The following is an 18,573-nucleotide window of genomic DNA, read 5'->3' on the forward strand; positions in this document are numbered from 1 at the left end:
TTTTCTTATATTGAGAAAAGTTCAAATGAATACTTTTTTAAAAATACCTATAATAATTATAAGTACTTATCGCATAAATATATTTAATAACCAATTGATTTTTTAGTCTTCTACTTTAAGTGTTTTTGAATCATGTTAAATAGGCGACAGTGCATAAATAACACTTATACCTACTATATGATTTATACCCTACTTGACTAATGTTTCTAACTTTCCAAAACATATTTTATGGTAAATTTGTAATTTAAAAATATTTTATTTTTAAGACTAAAAACAAATGTAATGTAACAAGTGTATTCAAATAAGTATTACTTCTAAAAGCAACATCAATTAATAGTGTCGACTAAATAATATCATTAAAATATAATTGGTCACATTTATGATAATATATCTAACTAGATATATCCAAATTAAAATATTGTAGTCCATAAAATGAATATGTAAGTGGCATATCACATATAATTTGAATACTTGCAGGTATTTAATTCAACACATTGTATTCAGAATCTTATATATGAATTAGGAATAATTTCTAATTGATTACAAATGTTTTGCATGTGACAAGTACACACTTGCCTACCCATTGATAAGTCATCTAGATTTGTTTATAATTGACTGGAGCTTGTAAGTTCATAGAATTGAATACCAATGTTGTTAAGTTGTATTATACTACTAAATACTGGATAAAATGCATCTTTTTTTAAGGTGACAATATTAAATAGGTACTTAATATGTAATTTTATTTAGTATATAATGCATATTTTGGATAATTGACATATTGCGTGTTTTTATGAAAGCTGGCAAAGAGTATTTATCATACAAAAATGGACACACTACTTTATCAAGCTTTACAAATTGTAGTATAGTTAACAAGGTCTAAATCCTATAGAAATCTTCAATCTGATGGTTAGCAATCAAATGATGATCAAAAATAAATCATACTTTCTATGCCCGTATGACTATAGACTATGATGTAGTGTGAACAGCCCCCTCTCTAAGTTGTATTTAAATATTAAATTAAAACAAATCTCCATTAAAAAATCCTGTCTACTCATTTGTAAGTACCTCTATACCTATAATTAGTCTATACCTAATTAGTGCAACTTGTTTCCTGGTCAGTGGTCAGTTGGGTTATTGATTTAGATTTGTTATTATAAAATCAATGTTTTCATAAGACATGATACAATAGAAACACATAAAATTTAGTTTTGATATTTTTTCTGTGATTCATCATCAACATTTAAAAATCGAATCGTAGTTCAGCTCCTTGACTATTTAAAACAATATTGGCCAAACTCCCCCCCCCCCCCAAAAAAAAAAACAAAACCACAGTAAGTAGTAATATCTTATATCTTATCATGATTTATATTAACGATAAGTCCACATTGTTTCGAACAAACATACCATAAATTACAAACTTAATGTTTATTAGGGTATCTAATCGACCCAACGTTTTAGAGGATGTTGTACTTGTATAGCAATGGCTGTATATGTGTCTCCATCTTACTAACACGTATATCATACCAAAATATAAGTTCAGAATTTTGTGTGTTTATAGCTAAGTATTAGAGTGAAATTACTTATTATTATTAAACTTAAAGGTAAAAACATTATCTGTGTTCTCTCATAAGTTTTTACGGTATTTTAATTTTTAAGTTTAGTTTTTTTATTTTTTACTCATAATTTACTTACAAAGCAAAATATGAGTAAAATACTGATGATAAGACATAGATAATGTTATTAGTTTCTTAGCTTTAAGTTTGATCATTTTTCCTTTTCACTTTGAATTCTAATATTTAAGCTAAATACACACAATTGAAATTGCTGAATGTATATTTTGGTATTGTATACGTTAATATGTCGGTAACGTTAGGTATACCGTATACCGTATACCGTATTGTCTTAAGAAAGATATCATTTTTTTTTACTAAGGACGATGAGTGGAGATTCAAAATATCTTATTATATAGTGTTATTAATAATAGGTTTTAATTTCAAACCGTTTTAACGCCATCATATAAACGTAGTAACTAGTAAATATTATCTATCAAATAGTATGTGTGTACTAATAATAACACACTGTATATATTAATAAGCAATAACATAAATACAATTATTATAATTATCATTATTTATAATATATGATATATATGATAAAAATATTATATACTATTAAATATCAGAAAAATATATTTTAAGTACAGTTAGATATATTAGTATTATAATATATTAATTAATTTTAATATTGTTATTACCTATGTATTAAATTTAAATATGATATATCTGAGTTATTTCGTTTGTACCTTATAAGAAATTAATAAGAGTCAATTAAAAAATAAACATACATTATGTACTATATATTATATATTCATAATTATAATACATACATAATACATATTATACGAATATAATTTAGATTTTAAGTGTTTACATAAATAACACTGTAATCAGCTGTACCTGAATATAGTTAAACTAAACTAACTTATATATATTAAACTAATATTAAAACAATAATAATAAAAAATTAGTAAGTAATTAATAGTTTTTTCATAGTGTGTATCACACCTTTAGTATTTTATAAATTATGTGATGATTTTACGTACATTTTATTTTAATTTATACATTTTTTTTTATAGAATTAAAACTCATTGTCTTATCGATCTTTAATCGTGTTAAGATTTTTGATTGTGTACACAATATAAATGTTTGATACTATTTTATTCCGTTCTCCGAAAAAATAAAGTTTGCGACTACTATTGGTGGTGAAAAGTGGGGATTTTGGTTTTTAGTATTTACGGCGAGGAACGGTGTGTTATTTTAATTGTGAGATTACGGAACCACATTCTCTCGGCGAACAAAGTTGCAATGGGCTAAATGCCTAAATGGTAAATTGTAATTATTAGAAATATTGAACACGTTATACTATAAAGTTTATAGTATCCGGTATCGTAACCTACTTTGCCTATACTATACATCGGGAAAAACTCTATGTTAGTGCAAAGTATCATAGGTGTAAATTGAAGGGGTGGATAGCCCCCTACATTTTTCAAAAGTTTTTGAAGAAATTTAAGGTTATTTATTAGAAAAAATTAGAAAATGTATGACATAATTCCTAATCAGGATATCTGATAGGTATGTGATATTTGAACATTTAAGTGTCATGTATGAATTTTGTATTGTAAATTTTTAATAAAATTAAAATGATTGAGCTATACGTTAATATTTTATAACGACAACGATAAAAAGTTATGTATACGCCGTTAAATAAATAATTTTGAAGTTTTTATATACATTTTACATAATAAATGTTACAATAAAATTGTAAAATTTATATGTACGGGGTGTGGGGGGCGAAGCCCTGTTCTATATTTATAAATGTAGTCCCTCCTTCTAACAAGAAAAATTTACGCCTATGCAAAGTATGTTCAACAATAGCTAGTGTATTAAATTTATATTTTATATTCACCTAATTTTTATTAGCATCACCTATTCTCTTATCAATTTATGTTGATGTTGAAAGGTCGTTTTTATTCTATAAAAATAATATTTAAAATAATTATAGCTATACAACAATATAAAACAATATTATAATAAATAAATGTTATAAGTTAAAAAAATATTGAAGCTCTTAGCCCTCGTGGCTTGGAAATAATAATATTAGATACGGCCCTTATTCGAGCGCACCATAAAATTAAACATTTTAATATTTATAATAAAACAGTATATTAAATCCATATTTCATTAATGTCGTTTCACATTTATTCTGAATTTGAATTCTAATAATAATTTTATTATCATACGATTGTTATTTCGATATTATACAACACTAGGTTTATAAAATTTATTATACGCTCATAAGTTTTATATTTTGGTAGTATCCAAAATCCAAATAATGCTTAACCGCTATATAATATATTGAATCGTTTGTTTTATCATTCTTTACTATGTTACCATTCGAGTGAGTTATCTTATAAATAGATCAATAATAAATAATGAATATCGAAAATTAAATATAACTGAAAATAAAAATTATCTATGGCATAACGTAGTATACACGGACAAGCGTTTTTATAACTGTGCGTAACGATATAGGAACGGACGGCTAGTAGATATGGTCTGCGATGTTGTTGTGCGCGATGACAGTGGTGATAAATATGCGATTAAAGTGCTGAAGAATTGGTGATTACCGGCGGCACAACTCGGCTGTCGATATCTCAAGACGTAAACGAGGCGAAAAGTATACGACCGCACAGGTTCTGATAATGGATAATATTATTGTCGCCTCGTCGGTTGTGCTGCATCCAGACGCCGCGGCCGTCGATGTCACGCATCAGCATCGTACACGGAAATTCTTGATCGGCACAGCTGATATTTAAATTCTAACCAAATCACCCCGCACAGTCTCTGCTATTAGGCCATTTGACTCGCCAGTACCACTGTCCGCTGTCTTATTCGCCAGTAGTGCTAGCCGTTAAGATCGTGATATATTTTATATTTGGTTTCTTTCGGCGATTAAAGATCTGCATTCGTACGTATAAAATATAAATTATTATTATTTTCGTTAGTGTTGCGTGATTATAATATTTTATAATATTTATTTATAAGTTGATTACGACGATGAATCGAAAATAGATCATCAATATTATGAGCGGTGTGATGAATTAATTTTAATTTGATGTTTGTGTGAGTGTAATATGCTTTAAAGCAGGAATTGGCCAACCCAAATGATCTTGCGGGCTACTTTGGAAATATGTACATTACAATCCCGCCTATTATACATATACCTATTTAATACATACATAATAGTACCTACTTTAGTGTTTTATTAGTAGTGTCGTATACACAATAATCAGTCCGTATATTCCTATCGACACTTGAGTAACCAAAAGACCATAAATTAACCGGTTTCAATTTGGCTTTACAAGAAATCGATATCACTACCTTTTGTTTAGACTTTCAATCTTCAACGACTATAAATTAACCGGTTACAGATTAGATTGAAAGAATACAACTAACGTAGGACTACCTTATTGTTTAAACTTAAAATCCTCAACGACCATAAATTAACCGGTTTCAGATCGGTTTTAAAGTTTACAAGGTGACACCAAAAATAATCAAACGATCCAATGAGCTATGATACTTTTATTAGAATACACACACAAACACAATTCAAACAAACAAACAAAAGTATCGCAGCACTCAAGTACCACGACTGCCTGCTCTATACGACAAAAGTATTCCTCTGGTATACACTCAAGAAATCCAAGATAACAATTTAAATAACATAGATTATAGCTGGGAGGTAGAAAAATATTGCCAAAATAAAAATAACAGTTATTGTAATATTATGAATGAAAGCTATATTCAGTGTACTAAACATTATGTTTGACGCGAATAAAGTTTTTTGTTAAGTTATTTAATTGTTTATTATTTAATTATTTTTATTTTTTTATTTTATTGTAAAATTAGTTTATGTACGACTTGTGAAAATAATGAATAATTTATAATATATTGTAGATAGATACTTTTATATATTTTTATTGGTACCTAACTGGTTTAAAACTTTAACTAAAACTGACCTGAAGGTGGTTTATGACGACATGGTAACGCTCTCGAGCTCTTGAGCTTAATTAATAATTAATAGATTAAAATATTTTGATATTACCATTGACTGTAGTCTATTTTATAATCAATGATATTACTATTGCGAAGATTCATAACATCTGTTATTCAGGTAAATTGACAATATATTGTAATTTTTTAAATTATAATAATTAATTTTTTTTTCGGTATTATAAAATTTATTGACTTATTTTATGTATTACAAAATAATTATATAAATTAATGTACACCATAGAGGAAGACCTCACGAAATTCATATTTTATAAGTACTAAAAACTGTGGATATTTTCTTATTTCAGATACTACTTTCTATGTATATTTTATTAATGTTTGAAGTCTTAATTTTGGAACCATTGGAGTTTAAAAAATTATGATTTTCACTTAATCAAATTCAGATATTTTGTTGTAACATGTAAAACATATTAATCTTACAGATTTTAAACACTAACATTACATACATTGTTATTTTTCATACACAATACATTTTTAAGAATATTTTACATCATTTTAAGTTATTTGTACTTATTAAAACACAAAGAATATAATATGCATTAGGAACGTCTTTCTTTGACCTATAAGTAATTACACAAGTTCTATATAAAATTGTTGACAAAAATTAGTTTAACCTACTGCATTACCAAAATACTCATAATATTTTAAATATAATATAGCATAACTTCCATAACTATACTTAAAATAGAATCTTATCAAAAAATTTCATCGGCTCTGAACAGTTTTTCGTACACACTACACAAGGATTAATCATTGAATTCAAGTATATAATACATTCATATGGTAATATATATAATAAATATATCCCTTGATTCATATGATACATGGTATAATTTATACTAATTAGGCAGTGTTTTAAAATTTCAAAAATATCTACTAATAATAATTACGATATTACATAACTATAGTGATTATCTGCTATTATTACTAAGTAGGTACAGTTCATACATATACGATTGATATATACCACGATCGTAATTCAGTATTTAAAATACAGTATTGCTTTAAAAGCACAAACTACACAAATTCTACGTTCAACATCAAAATTATTAAATATTTAAACACAGTTTGATAAAATATATAAAAAAATAAATAATTATTATGTTATTTGTGAAACATCTAACATGTGTATTCTTTTAATTGTCTATTGAAACAAGCTGATAGTGATATCACAATATAATTTCTGGAAATAACGAATAGTTTATTAACTGTTTGGTGTTAATTGCCGAATAAGCAAAAACAATTTTAATTTTAAAATTTCTTTGGTGAAGAATTTCTCAAGATATAAATAAAAAATAATATAACACAGTGAGCATATTAATATTGGTATAATTTTATAATGGCGTCCTCAAAACATTGAATAACATAAAATTATTTGAAATATTCTAAAAACTATTTTATACATATTTTATCAAAACATGTTTATTTTTTGGGATAATTGGAAATAAAACGCGTATTATTTTGTAATATATTATGTTTAGATAATAATAAGTAATTACAGCCAAAATGAATACACTGCTACTAAATTAACTATTTAAAATTACATCGTAGTGTAGACCAGCTTGTGATCTCGTGGAAGCAACTGATGGGTCGTCAACAGATTTTGTCAATCTGTACTGACTTCTATTTCTAAGATAAAAAAGCAACACGCAAACAATAAACAGACACGCGGACAACCAGATGATAACACTGCGCCAGCCGGAAATTATGGACCCTTGTACGGGGGGTAGCGATCTATTGGGCACGGTGTACGACAACCGATCGCCAATCATGACCAAGATGTTGCGCGATGAAGTGGCAGCTGGAGTGATGGTCACATTCGGCTTGCATATTATACGTTGTTCTGAAATCACCACATTTTCGCAACACGCCACGACTAAGCAGTCCAGAACGGATTTGCAACGTTTCTCCGATGATTTTGGGATCCTTATTAGAATGACGTCGGACTGCACGTGATTCAAGTAGCGCCCGTTGAATTCTACTGAACCATTACTATCTATTATATTAAAATCCACTAGCACCGGATCGAAGAGTACGTGAAATTCGCCCGATGGCCCTTTCACCAACAGCGACTGATTTCCGATGAAATTCATTACATTCAACCCGAAATCCAATAAGAGTTCATCATTAAACGAATCATATTCGTCACGCCATACACGGCTGTCAACTCTCGGTGATCGACAGACCATATATGTGTCGTTGACCGGTATATCACAATGATTGGACGCGAACTGCATAGTACCATTTGTCAGTACGACGAAGAGTTGGGCGGAGGATACAACACATGGTTTGACGAAATGAACACCACGCACCGGCACGATGATGTCTCCCGATTCTGAGGCTCTAAGTCGTTGGTTCTCGTCCAGTTTGGGACTGGTCGAGCCACAAGTCACGTCATACTGGAACCTCTGCGACGATTCGATCGTTAATCGACCTTTGTCCGACGAGTATTTGACCAGGATCGGACCGAGAGTCGGTGGTTCTCCTGTAACGTTTACCCAAGGTGACGTAGTGCAAATGATCGTCTCGGGTCCTGATGTTCTGGGGTTCGTACACACCGTTCCTGCTACCATCACCTGTATCGTCGTGTCCTCCGCAAATATTTTGTGGTTTCTAACTGTGATCGTTATCACCGTTCCACCAGTATGCGGTCCAGACAGCGGGTGTACGTCTATCACTTTCACTTCGGAACAGTCCTTCGTCACGTAGGCTTCTTCAATCCGCTGGTCTACAAATTGATTTATAGGAAATATTTCTTCGGATCTGTTCTTCAGGTACAACTGCTTTCGACCTTCACAGACGTTGTCGATCGAACACCATTTCAAGTAGTTAGAATACCCATTGTAATTCCATGCACAAGTCGCACAGGATTTGTCCTTCTCGTCATTGGCACATTTATCATCACGTCTATAAAACGTAACATAATGATCGGCGATGTTGTTGAACCGCAGCATTACGTCATTGAACTCAATAAAAAGAAATTCAGTGATAGACTGATTATTCAATATATTGAAGTACTCTGTCGGTGTGTTGAATCTAAATATAAAACTATGATTTATTATCTGCTTAACTATAGCACTATGAAAGGACGATGTTCTTCGTAAAAACATTTGACTATTTCGAAGATAATTCGTGAATCCTACTAAATCGTTTGATACCTTCAAAGTGTATTTCAGAGAAATAAAACTACTATCATAATTATAATGTTTATCAACTGAAAGCTGTGGACAAAGCCAAATACTTGTGGCTGTTAAATTTGAAAAATTTGTCTTTTCTATACATTCCTGTTGTTTTAGAGACCATTGGCATTGAGCTTTGATTGTACATTTAGTGCATGTTAGTGCATTTGAACAACTGGTATTATTTGACTCCGTTTCCAATGTACTTCTAACTGATTCAAACATCAAAATCTAATGAAAAAAAAATCATTTATTAATTTTTATTTACATTCTAAATACCTGATTATAATACTGTTTATTTTTTTTTAATATTAAAATTTTTAAAATGGTAATACTATAACCGGAAAATTGTGAAAAGTTGTATTTATATTTTTACTAAATCATAGAACGAGATAAGATTCTGCAGTTTATTATTATATTTATTACGTTTACATATACATACTTTATTTATATAATTTTAAACTTCTTATAACTTATTCAAAATTTTTTCTTATATTATGTAAATTTCAGTTTCAAATCATATTATTAAACATTTTTTAAAATATTTACTACTAAAATATATTGAGAATAGAATAACTTGTTGAATATGATAAAATACTGATTTTTTTCAATGCTCGTTTTAAATTTTAAATTATTTTGTGTAAATTTTTTAAGTATTATTGAACAAATATTTTGATATACACTTCAATAAAATTAAAATATTTTCTTAATTATAATTATCAATTTATATTGTATTTACCATCGTAAAAACCAGTACAAATAGTCCGTTCAAAGAATAGCAGTTCCCGCATTTTTTGTTTTTGTTAAGCTTTTTACAATAAGCCATAATACCGCCAAAATTATGAATGTTCCAAGATATTATTCATCTAAAAACAATTATTTAGTTATAGATACTTTTAAGATTTTTACTTCAAAATATCGAAATAAATATTACAATTATAATAAATTTTTGCTAGTTTCTTCAATTATACAATAATTATAGACAATGCTATTTTAATTAAAAAGACGTATCATCCTTTATATTTTTCAAAATTATAAAATGTTTATAAAAATTATTCAATAAAAGTATTATAATTATTATTTATTATAAATAACTTAATTAATGTACTAATAAATGTATACATGCTAATAGATATAAATTGATTATTTTACTTCAATATAAATATTAAAATATTATAAATAAAAAATAACGTATTATAATGTATTATATATAAATAGAACTAATAAATGTATATATTATGATAATATATATTTATGATATCGGTTTTTTTGAAATTATTGTATAATTGAGGAAACTTACAAAAATTATACAATAATTATAGACAATGTACTTTTTAACTAAAAAGACGTATCGCCCACTATATTTTTCAAATTTATAAAATTTTTGTAAACATTATTCAATTGAAGTATTTAACTATTTGTTAAGTTAAATTTAACAAAAGTAACTGAAGAATTATGTTTTTGACTCTACTTCTAAACATTATACAAAATACGATTTTATTTTATTTACATCAGTCCAAATAATAAAATCGTAATCAACAATAATAAGTAATAATAAAATAAAATGGCTTGTATATTTGTAATTATAATAATAATATAATTGAATAGCTAGTACCTAAATTATAGGTATAATCTTTATTCTACATATAATACCAAATCTAATAGAATTTTAAGGTTATTGCGTGGTGATTTTCGCAAGGAAATAGCCAGTGGCGGTTTTGATATAACATCTAGGGTGGGGGCTATTTTCAATTGTTTACGCTCTTCACCACCATAATTACATATATCAAAAAAGAATAAAATCTGTAAATGGTCCTATAAATATAACATTATATAATATAACATATAATAAATAACATTTTTAACATCTAATAACAAATAACTTTTATGTTTTATTTCATAATTCAAATAGTTTAGTTTTATTGGTATATAAAGTAAGTATCAGTCTCTGATTTATACTTAACTTTAAACGTGTACATACTATTATATAATATAGTAAAAAGTCCGTAGTTTTGACTACAATCTAAAAAAAATTTAAATTATAAATGTATAACTGAAGTAATAAATTTAAAGCAATTTACGCATTTAGTATAATATGAATTAAAAAAATTTGACACGCAAAACAAATCAACTAATAAGCTTATAAAAGTAATTTAATTACATTAAAAATAGTAAGCATAATAATCATTAAACAAAATTTAATAAAAAATTGATAAAAATTAAATTATTTAAAGTAAAGAAAAATTAAACAATAATATCAATATTTCTTTTTTATTTATTCAGTGTTTCATGTTGATACAAAAAAAAAGCTTGAACATTTATTGTGAAAATAATAATATTACATACAGAACATAAAAGTTGACACAAAAAAAATCCTAGGGGTGAGGGGTGAGCGTCTCTTCACCGCCCTAAAAACCGCCACTGGGAAATGCGAAAAATAGATTCATTTAAAATTATAGGTATATCCAAAATCTGAAGATGTATATTTTAATAATTAACAGTGAGTATACTTTGTTACGTATGTTTATCTTATTTCATTGGTATCGAAATAGAATAATTATTACCGGGCAGACAATCATTAAATACATATTAATATTAAAAATCAATTTGTTACCAAAATAGCGATAGATGATCGACCTTCCCAAGTCACAAAAAATGTTCGTCGTATAAACAAATATTACTAAATAACTTGTATTTATTTAAAAAAAAACATCTATTTAATATAAAAATAAATGATTATAAAGCTTGTTATAATTGAGAGTAATTAAATTTAATCACAAACTTATATGTATCATAGTCAACGTTCGACATAAAAGTGTACATTTTATTAAATTATTTATCAAACTTCATTCCGTGTTAAATAGATCATAGATAATACAATCAAAGGAATGTTTGGATAAATAATCGCCAATGTTAATATACACCTAAAATTCCATTCTTGACTATTTACGAAAATATGTATAAAAATTTAAATTTAATAATAATATATTATATTAACATACAAATGCTTTGCTTAGAATCATAATTAAGTTTATTTCAAATCATATTAATCGTACAGATTTTAATCACTTACATTATATACAGTATTATGTTTCATACATAATACATTTCTTATAATATTTTAGAATAATTTCAAGTTATTTGTACTTATTAAAACACATATAACATATAAACATCTTTCTTTGGCCCATAAGTAATTACACAAGTTCCGTATAATATGGTTGACAAACATTAGTCTTACCTTTACTGAATTATTAAAATGCTAATAATATTTTAAATATAATATAGCATAAACTATACTTCAAATAGATTCTGCTCAAACAATCTCATCTACTCTGAATCGTTTTTCGTATACAAGGATTCATCATTGAATTCAGATACTATATATTATATATTCTTTGATTAGTATGTTATTTGATATTAATCTAATGGAAAAAATAGTATAAATACATTATATTTTTTTTATGAGTAAGTGTTTTTTTTACTTCATAGTACATTATACGGTAATTAAAATGTTATTTAACGGTTATATAAAATAGGGTTTTTTGATGGAAATGATGTAAGTTATCAGTTATTAACTTAGAAATATATATTTAATACTTTTTCTAACAAGTAAATTTTAATTTTATAAGAATTATTTAATGGCTAATACTTAACTTAAATAGTCATATTTCATATACACGTGGAATACATCACTTTATGAAAATTCTTAATTATTCAATTATATGGTATAAATATATTAATTAGACGATGTTTTATGCATTTCAATATTATCTACTAATTATAACTCTATCAATGAAATAAATAAAAAATTGGTGATTATCTGCTATTATTATTTAGTACATTAATTTATACCATAATCGTAGGTAATTTAATATTTAAAAACAATACTAATTTTAAATCACAAATCACAAAAATTCTACGTTAATGATTACATTTTTTACGTATTTAAGCACTGTTTGATTAAGTTTATAAAGAAAATGATAATATTATATTATTTGTGAAACTATTAATATATGTAATTTTTTATTTGTCTATTTAAACAAACATATAACTAAACTAACAATATATAATTTTTGGACGTTATACCAATCTCGAAAACTGTGTCGTGTTAATTGCCGAATAAGCAAAAAAAAATTTTATTTTAAAATTTCTTTGGTGAAGAATTACTCGAGATATAAATAACAGAACACAGTGAGAAATATTTGCAATATTTTAAAAATAATTTTTTACATAATTTATCAAAACAAGTTCATTTTTGGGAATAATATTGGGGAAAAAACACTTGTTATTTTGGAATATATTATGTTTAGTTAATAATAACAACCAAAATCAATACACTGCTAGTAAATTAACTATTTAAAACTATATCGTAGTGTCCGTCAGTTTGTGATCTCGTGAAAGACACCAGTGGGTCATCAACCGTTTTCGTCAAGCCGTACTTACTTTCGGTCTTTAGATAAAAAACCAACGCAAAAACAAGCAACAGACACGTAGACCACCAGATTGTAGTTAAATCGGGGGGTGGAAATCTATTGGGCACGGTGTACGACAACCGATCACCGATCGTGACCAAGATGTTGCGCGATTCAGTGGCAGCTGGATCGATGGTCACGTTCGGCTTGCATATTATACGTTGTTCTGAAATCACCACATTTTCACAACACGCCACGACTAAGCAATCCAGAACGGATTTGCAACGTTTCGCCGATGATTTTGGGATCCTTATTAGAATGACGTCGGACTGCACGTGATTCAAGTAGCGCCCGTTGAATTCTACTGAACCATTACTATCTGTTATATTAAAATCCATTAGCACCGGATCGAAGAGTACGTGAAAACCGCCCGATGGCCCTTTCACCAACAGCGACTGATTTCCGATGAAATTCATTACATTCAACCCGAAATCCAATAAGAGTTCATCATTAAACGAATCATATTCGTCACGCCATACACGGCTGTCAACTCTCGGTGATCGACAGACCATATATGTGTCGTTGACCGGTATATCACAATGAATGGACGCGAACTGCATAGTACCATTTGTCAGTACGACGAAGAGTTGGGCGGAGGATACAACACATGGTTTGACGAAATGAACACCACGCACCGGCACGATGATGTCTCCCGATTCTGAGGCTCTAAGTCGTTGGTTCTCGTCCAGTACGGGTCTGGGCGAGCCACAAGTCGGATGGACGTCATACTGAAATGTCTGCGATGATTCGATCGTTAATCTACCTTTGTCCGACGAGTATATGACTAGGATCGGACCGGGGATCGGTGGTTCTTCGTTGACGTTTACCCATAGTGACGTAGTGCAAGTGATCGTCTCGGGTCCTGATGTTCTGGGGTTCATGCACACCATTCCTGCCACCATCACCTGTATCGTCGTGTCCTCGGCAAGTATTCTGTGGTTTCTAACTGTGATCGTTACCACCGTTCCACCACCACGATGTCCAGACAGCGGATTGACCGCTATCACGTTTACTTCAGGACATTCGTTCGTCACGTAAGCTTCTTTCATCCGGTTGTTAAAATTAAATATTATTCTATATTCATTTAATAATTCTTCGGCGTCGTTCTTCAGGTACAACTGCTTTCGACCCTCACAGACGTTGTCCTTCGAACACCATTTCAAGTAGTTAAAATACGAATTGTTGTTCCATGCACAAATCGCACAGAATTTGTCCTTTTCGTGGTCGGTACATTGATCACGTGGATAAAACGTAACATAATGATCGGCGACGTTGTCGAACCGCAAAATGACATTATTGAAATTAATAAATAAAAAATCAGTGAACGGCTGATTGGATAATTCACGTGATATTTTCCAAAGAGCTATTGAAAAAAAATAATCATTTTTTTCTTTATTAAACGTGGGACTAAAAATGGATGACATTGTATGCAAATAAATTTGACTGGTTCGAAGATAATTCTTGAAACCTACTAAATCGTTTGATACATTTAAAGTGTAATTAAAATAAACAAAACCATATAAATCATAAAATTTATCATAACTATATTGTTTATCAACTGAAAACTGTGGACACTCCCCAATACTTGTGGCTGTTAAATTTGAAAAATTTGTCTTTTTTATACATTCCTGTTGTTTTAAAGACCATTGGCATTGAGCTTTGATTGTACATTTAGTGCATGTTAGTGCATTTGAACAATTGGTATTATTTGACTCCGTGTCCAATGTACTACTAACTGATTCAAATATCAAAATCTAAAGGAAAAACCATTTATTAATTTTATAACATTAATAATTTTGAAAATGTTAATATTATCGTCGAAAATAATTGTGAAAAGCTGTATTTATATTTTTACTAAATCTAATAATGAAAGAGGTAAGATTCTGCAGTTTATTGGTATATTTATTACGTACACATATAGATACTTTATTTATATCATTTTAAATTCCTCATAGCTTATTCAATATTTTTTTTTATATTATGTAAATTTTAGTTTCAAATCTTTTGTTAAATCTTTTTTTAAATATTTACTACTAAAATATATTGAGGAATAACTTGTTAAATATGATAAAATACTGATTTTTTTTTAATGCTCGTTTTAAATTTTAAATTATTTTGTGTAAATTTTTATGTATATCAAAATATTTGTTATTTTGATATACACTTTAATAAAATTAAAATATTTTCTTAATTATAATTATCAATTTATATTGTATTTACCATTGTAAAAACCAGTACAAATAGTCCGTTCAAAGAATAGCAGTTCTCGTAATTTTTGTTTTTGTTAAGCTTTCTGCAATAAGCCATGATACCGCCAAAATTATGAATGTTCCAAGATATTATTCATCTAAAAACAATTATTTAATTATAGATTCTTACTTTCTTCTTCTTGTAGATTTTTACATAAAAATATTGAATTATATATTATAATTATTATAAATAAAAAATAACTTTAAATGTATCATATTATATAAATAAAACTAATAATATAAGAAACGGATGTTTATGCATTTATCATTTTTTTAAATTACATCTAAATTAATGTGGAATAAAATAAAAATTTGTTTCATTACTCAAAGAATTTAAATTTATATATTTTTGAATATTTGTTCGATTTTTACTTGTTTGATCATATTTCTATATTAATTATGCTTTTAGTGCATATTTTAGGTTTTTCGTATTATATTAACGGATTCGGCACAACTAATATTAATAGATCAAAATATCCAAAATATGATAAAAAATTACCAAAATAATTTTCAAAGTTATTCAATTAAGGCATATTGGCATTTAAGTTAAACTTAACAAAGAAACGCCGGAATTTATGTCTGGGGCTCTAATACTTCTATATAATTATATAAAATACGGTCTTATTCTGTATACAGTTCAAATAATAATATCATAAATTCGTAATAAGTAATAATAAAACAACAGGGTCTGTATACCTATAATTATAATTATACATAGAGATAGAATCGAATACAATCTTTATTTTACATATAGTAGTTACCAAATCTAATAGAATTTAAAGGTTATTGCGTGGTAATTTTACCAAGGGAAATAAGTCAAATAGATTCATTTAAAATTTTAAGTATATATCTGAAATCTGAAGGTGGATTTTAATAATTAACTGTGAGTATAATTTGTTACGTATGGTTATCTTATTTCATTGGTATCGAGATAGAATGGTTATTACTAGATAATTGAAAACAATAATTAACTATATAATAATTTAATAAATTAATTTGTTACCAAAACAGTGATAGATTATTGACCTTCCCAAATCACAAAAAATTTTCGTAGTATAAATAAATATTGCTAAATAACCTGGTATTTATTTGAAAAGAAAAACACATTTTTAATATAAAAATAAATGATTATAAAACTTGTTATATTTGAGAATAATTAAATTAATCACAAACTAATATATGTATCATAGTCAACGTTCGACATAAAAGTGTACATTTTATTAAATTTTTTATCCCGAGTTAAATAGACCGTATAGATAATGCAATAAAAGGAATGTTTGAATAAATAATCGCCAATGTAAGTAAACAACCAAAATTCCATTCCTGTTTATGAAAATATGTGTAAAAATTGTAATTTAATAATAATATGTTATGAACTTATGAATATACAAACACATTGCTTAGAGTGCTAGTGACTGTGTACTATCACAAAAAAAAAATGTTATGTTAGTAAATATGTATTAAATTTACAAGAAACAATATTGTATCTTTTGTTTAAAGTCGGTTATATATTAAAGCTCGTGCGTTGATTTTGTCGGAGTTCTGCATTGAATTCGGGCAACCGATTTAATTCGACACCGTCCTCAATGTTAGTTATTGAATACAATTGTTTTTAAAAAGTTATGAAAATTATATCAAAATAAATCATATAAAACAAAAAAATTATAATTATTTAACTTTTTAAATTTATAAGATAAAAAAAAAAGTGGGCAAGTGGGTATCGCTCCGCTGTATAGTAGAGATGGTGAGTAGGTCACTGGTCGTGTGGATGTGTTAAATTTGAATGAAATGACGGGTATCATTGTATACGAAAAACGATTCTGAACGGAGATGAGTTGTCAGTCAATGATAATTGGTTGGATAAATTATATTACTATAACTTATATTTAAATTGTAATATATCGTTATTTTACGTGATTTCGTAAAAAATAAAATTTCATACGCTCATAAAATGTTTTATATATTGACGCTGGAATTTTTTTTTAAACTTTAAATGCTTATAAATAAAAATTGTGACTAACGATTTTTGATTTTTTTTTTTACTACGATAAGCTCAACTTATAATAAACTTTGTATTAAATTTTAAAGATTTTTTGGATAGCCAAATTTTTTTTATCGGCATTTTAAGAAAAAAAAACTTAAAAATGTCAAAAAATTTAATTGTCTATAAGTAGCTTAAAAAAGTTATAAATATTTTGAAAATTTAATCGTAAATAAATAACACTAATATAAACATTTGGTGAAAATTTCAAGTATTTACAATGATTCGTTTTTGAGTTACAGCAAAATCAAAAAATCGATTTTGTCAAAAAGTGGTTATACGTAAAAATTCCCGTTTTCTGACGCTTTTGAAAACTATTGGACATTTTTTACTTTTGACCCCCCCCCCCAAAGTACCAACTAGATGAATTTTCCTTTTCAAAGACGGGCTGAAGTCAAAAATCGAAGCATTATTACTACTCCAAAAAGTGATGACAGACACAAAAATAAAAAAAAAATTTAAAAAAAACACACATCATTGTAAAATCAATACATTCATCACTCCGTTCAGAATCTAATACGAGTAGTTAGCTACATAAAAAAGAATACTCGTATACTGTCAATGTGTGTAGTGTGTCAATTAAATTATAATAAAATAAATATATAATTAAAGGGTATTCGTATTTTGTTTTTAATAAAATATATAAATTGTGTACATATTATATAACATGTCAACAAGATAATTAAAATGATTTTTTCCTAGATTTTGCTGCAGTAAAGTCATAATTTATTGTATCCGATATTGACTTTTCGATCTGTATCATAGACAACCCACAAAGCTGTTCTTGGCTGATCAATGATTAGTGATCATATTACGGAGATAATTTTTTATGATTTTTAGCTTAGAAAAACTTCTCTGCGCTAGCTGAAGTGACTGGAATGGTTAGAAGTATCCGAAACCTAAGCGTAATATTAATATTTGGAATTTTTTACTGTTAAAAGTACTTCTAGAGCAGTTTGGTTTTCATTAACAAGCAATCTAAAAATTATTAATTCT

General features: G+C 27.4%; 2 protein-coding genes across 2 annotated transcripts; both read right to left on the bottom strand.

The window, feature by feature from the left end:
• Window positions 1–6,942: 6,942 nt before the first annotated feature.
• Window positions 6,943–11,637, bottom strand: LOC132917568 (uncharacterized). The gene is made up of 3 exons (XM_060978364.1): window positions 11,427–11,637; window positions 9,552–9,678; window positions 6,943–9,043 (listed from the first exon to the last, which is right to left on the bottom strand). Exons 2-3 carry the CDS (start codon window positions 9,636–9,638, stop codon window positions 7,160–7,162), a joined length of 1,971 nt encoding a protein of 656 aa, XP_060834347.1. The 5' UTR covers window positions 9,639–9,678; window positions 11,427–11,637; the 3' UTR covers window positions 6,943–7,159.
• Window positions 11,638–12,775: 1,138 nt separating this feature from the next.
• LOC132918119 (uncharacterized) lies at window positions 12,776–16,730 on the bottom strand. Its single transcript, XM_060979217.1, has 3 exons — window positions 16,540–16,730; window positions 15,508–15,634; window positions 12,776–15,041 (listed from the first exon to the last, which is right to left on the bottom strand). The coding sequence occupies exons 2-3, from the start codon at window positions 15,592–15,594 to the stop codon at window positions 13,164–13,166; spliced, it is 1,965 nt and encodes a 654-aa protein (XP_060835200.1). The 5' UTR covers window positions 15,595–15,634; window positions 16,540–16,730; the 3' UTR covers window positions 12,776–13,163.
• Between the last annotated feature and the right edge of the window lie 1,843 nt (window positions 16,731–18,573).

This window comes from Rhopalosiphum padi, chromosome 1, assembly GCF_020882245.1.
Source record: "Rhopalosiphum padi isolate XX-2018 chromosome 1, ASM2088224v1, whole genome shotgun sequence".
Taxonomy (NCBI): domain Eukaryota; kingdom Metazoa; phylum Arthropoda; class Insecta; order Hemiptera; family Aphididae; genus Rhopalosiphum; species Rhopalosiphum padi.

What these genes read in the sequence shown, in the direction of transcription:
- LOC132917568 (XM_060978364.1), bottom strand. Translation starts at nt 9,638, where the DNA reads ATGGCTTATTGTAAAAAGCTTAACAAAAACAAAAAATGCGGGAACTGC. An exon ending in TTGTACTGGTTTTTACGATG is followed by an intron (nt 9,044 to 9,551) that starts GTAAATACAATA and finishes TTTTTTCATTAG; the next exon opens with ATTTTGATGTTTGAATCAGT.
- LOC132918119 (XM_060979217.1), bottom strand. Translation starts at nt 15,594, where the DNA reads ATGGCTTATTGCAGAAAGCTTAACAAAAACAAAAATTACGAGAACTGC. An exon ending in TTGTACTGGTTTTTACAATG is followed by an intron (nt 15,042 to 15,507) that starts GTAAATACAATA and finishes TTTTTCCTTTAG; the next exon opens with ATTTTGATATTTGAATCAGT.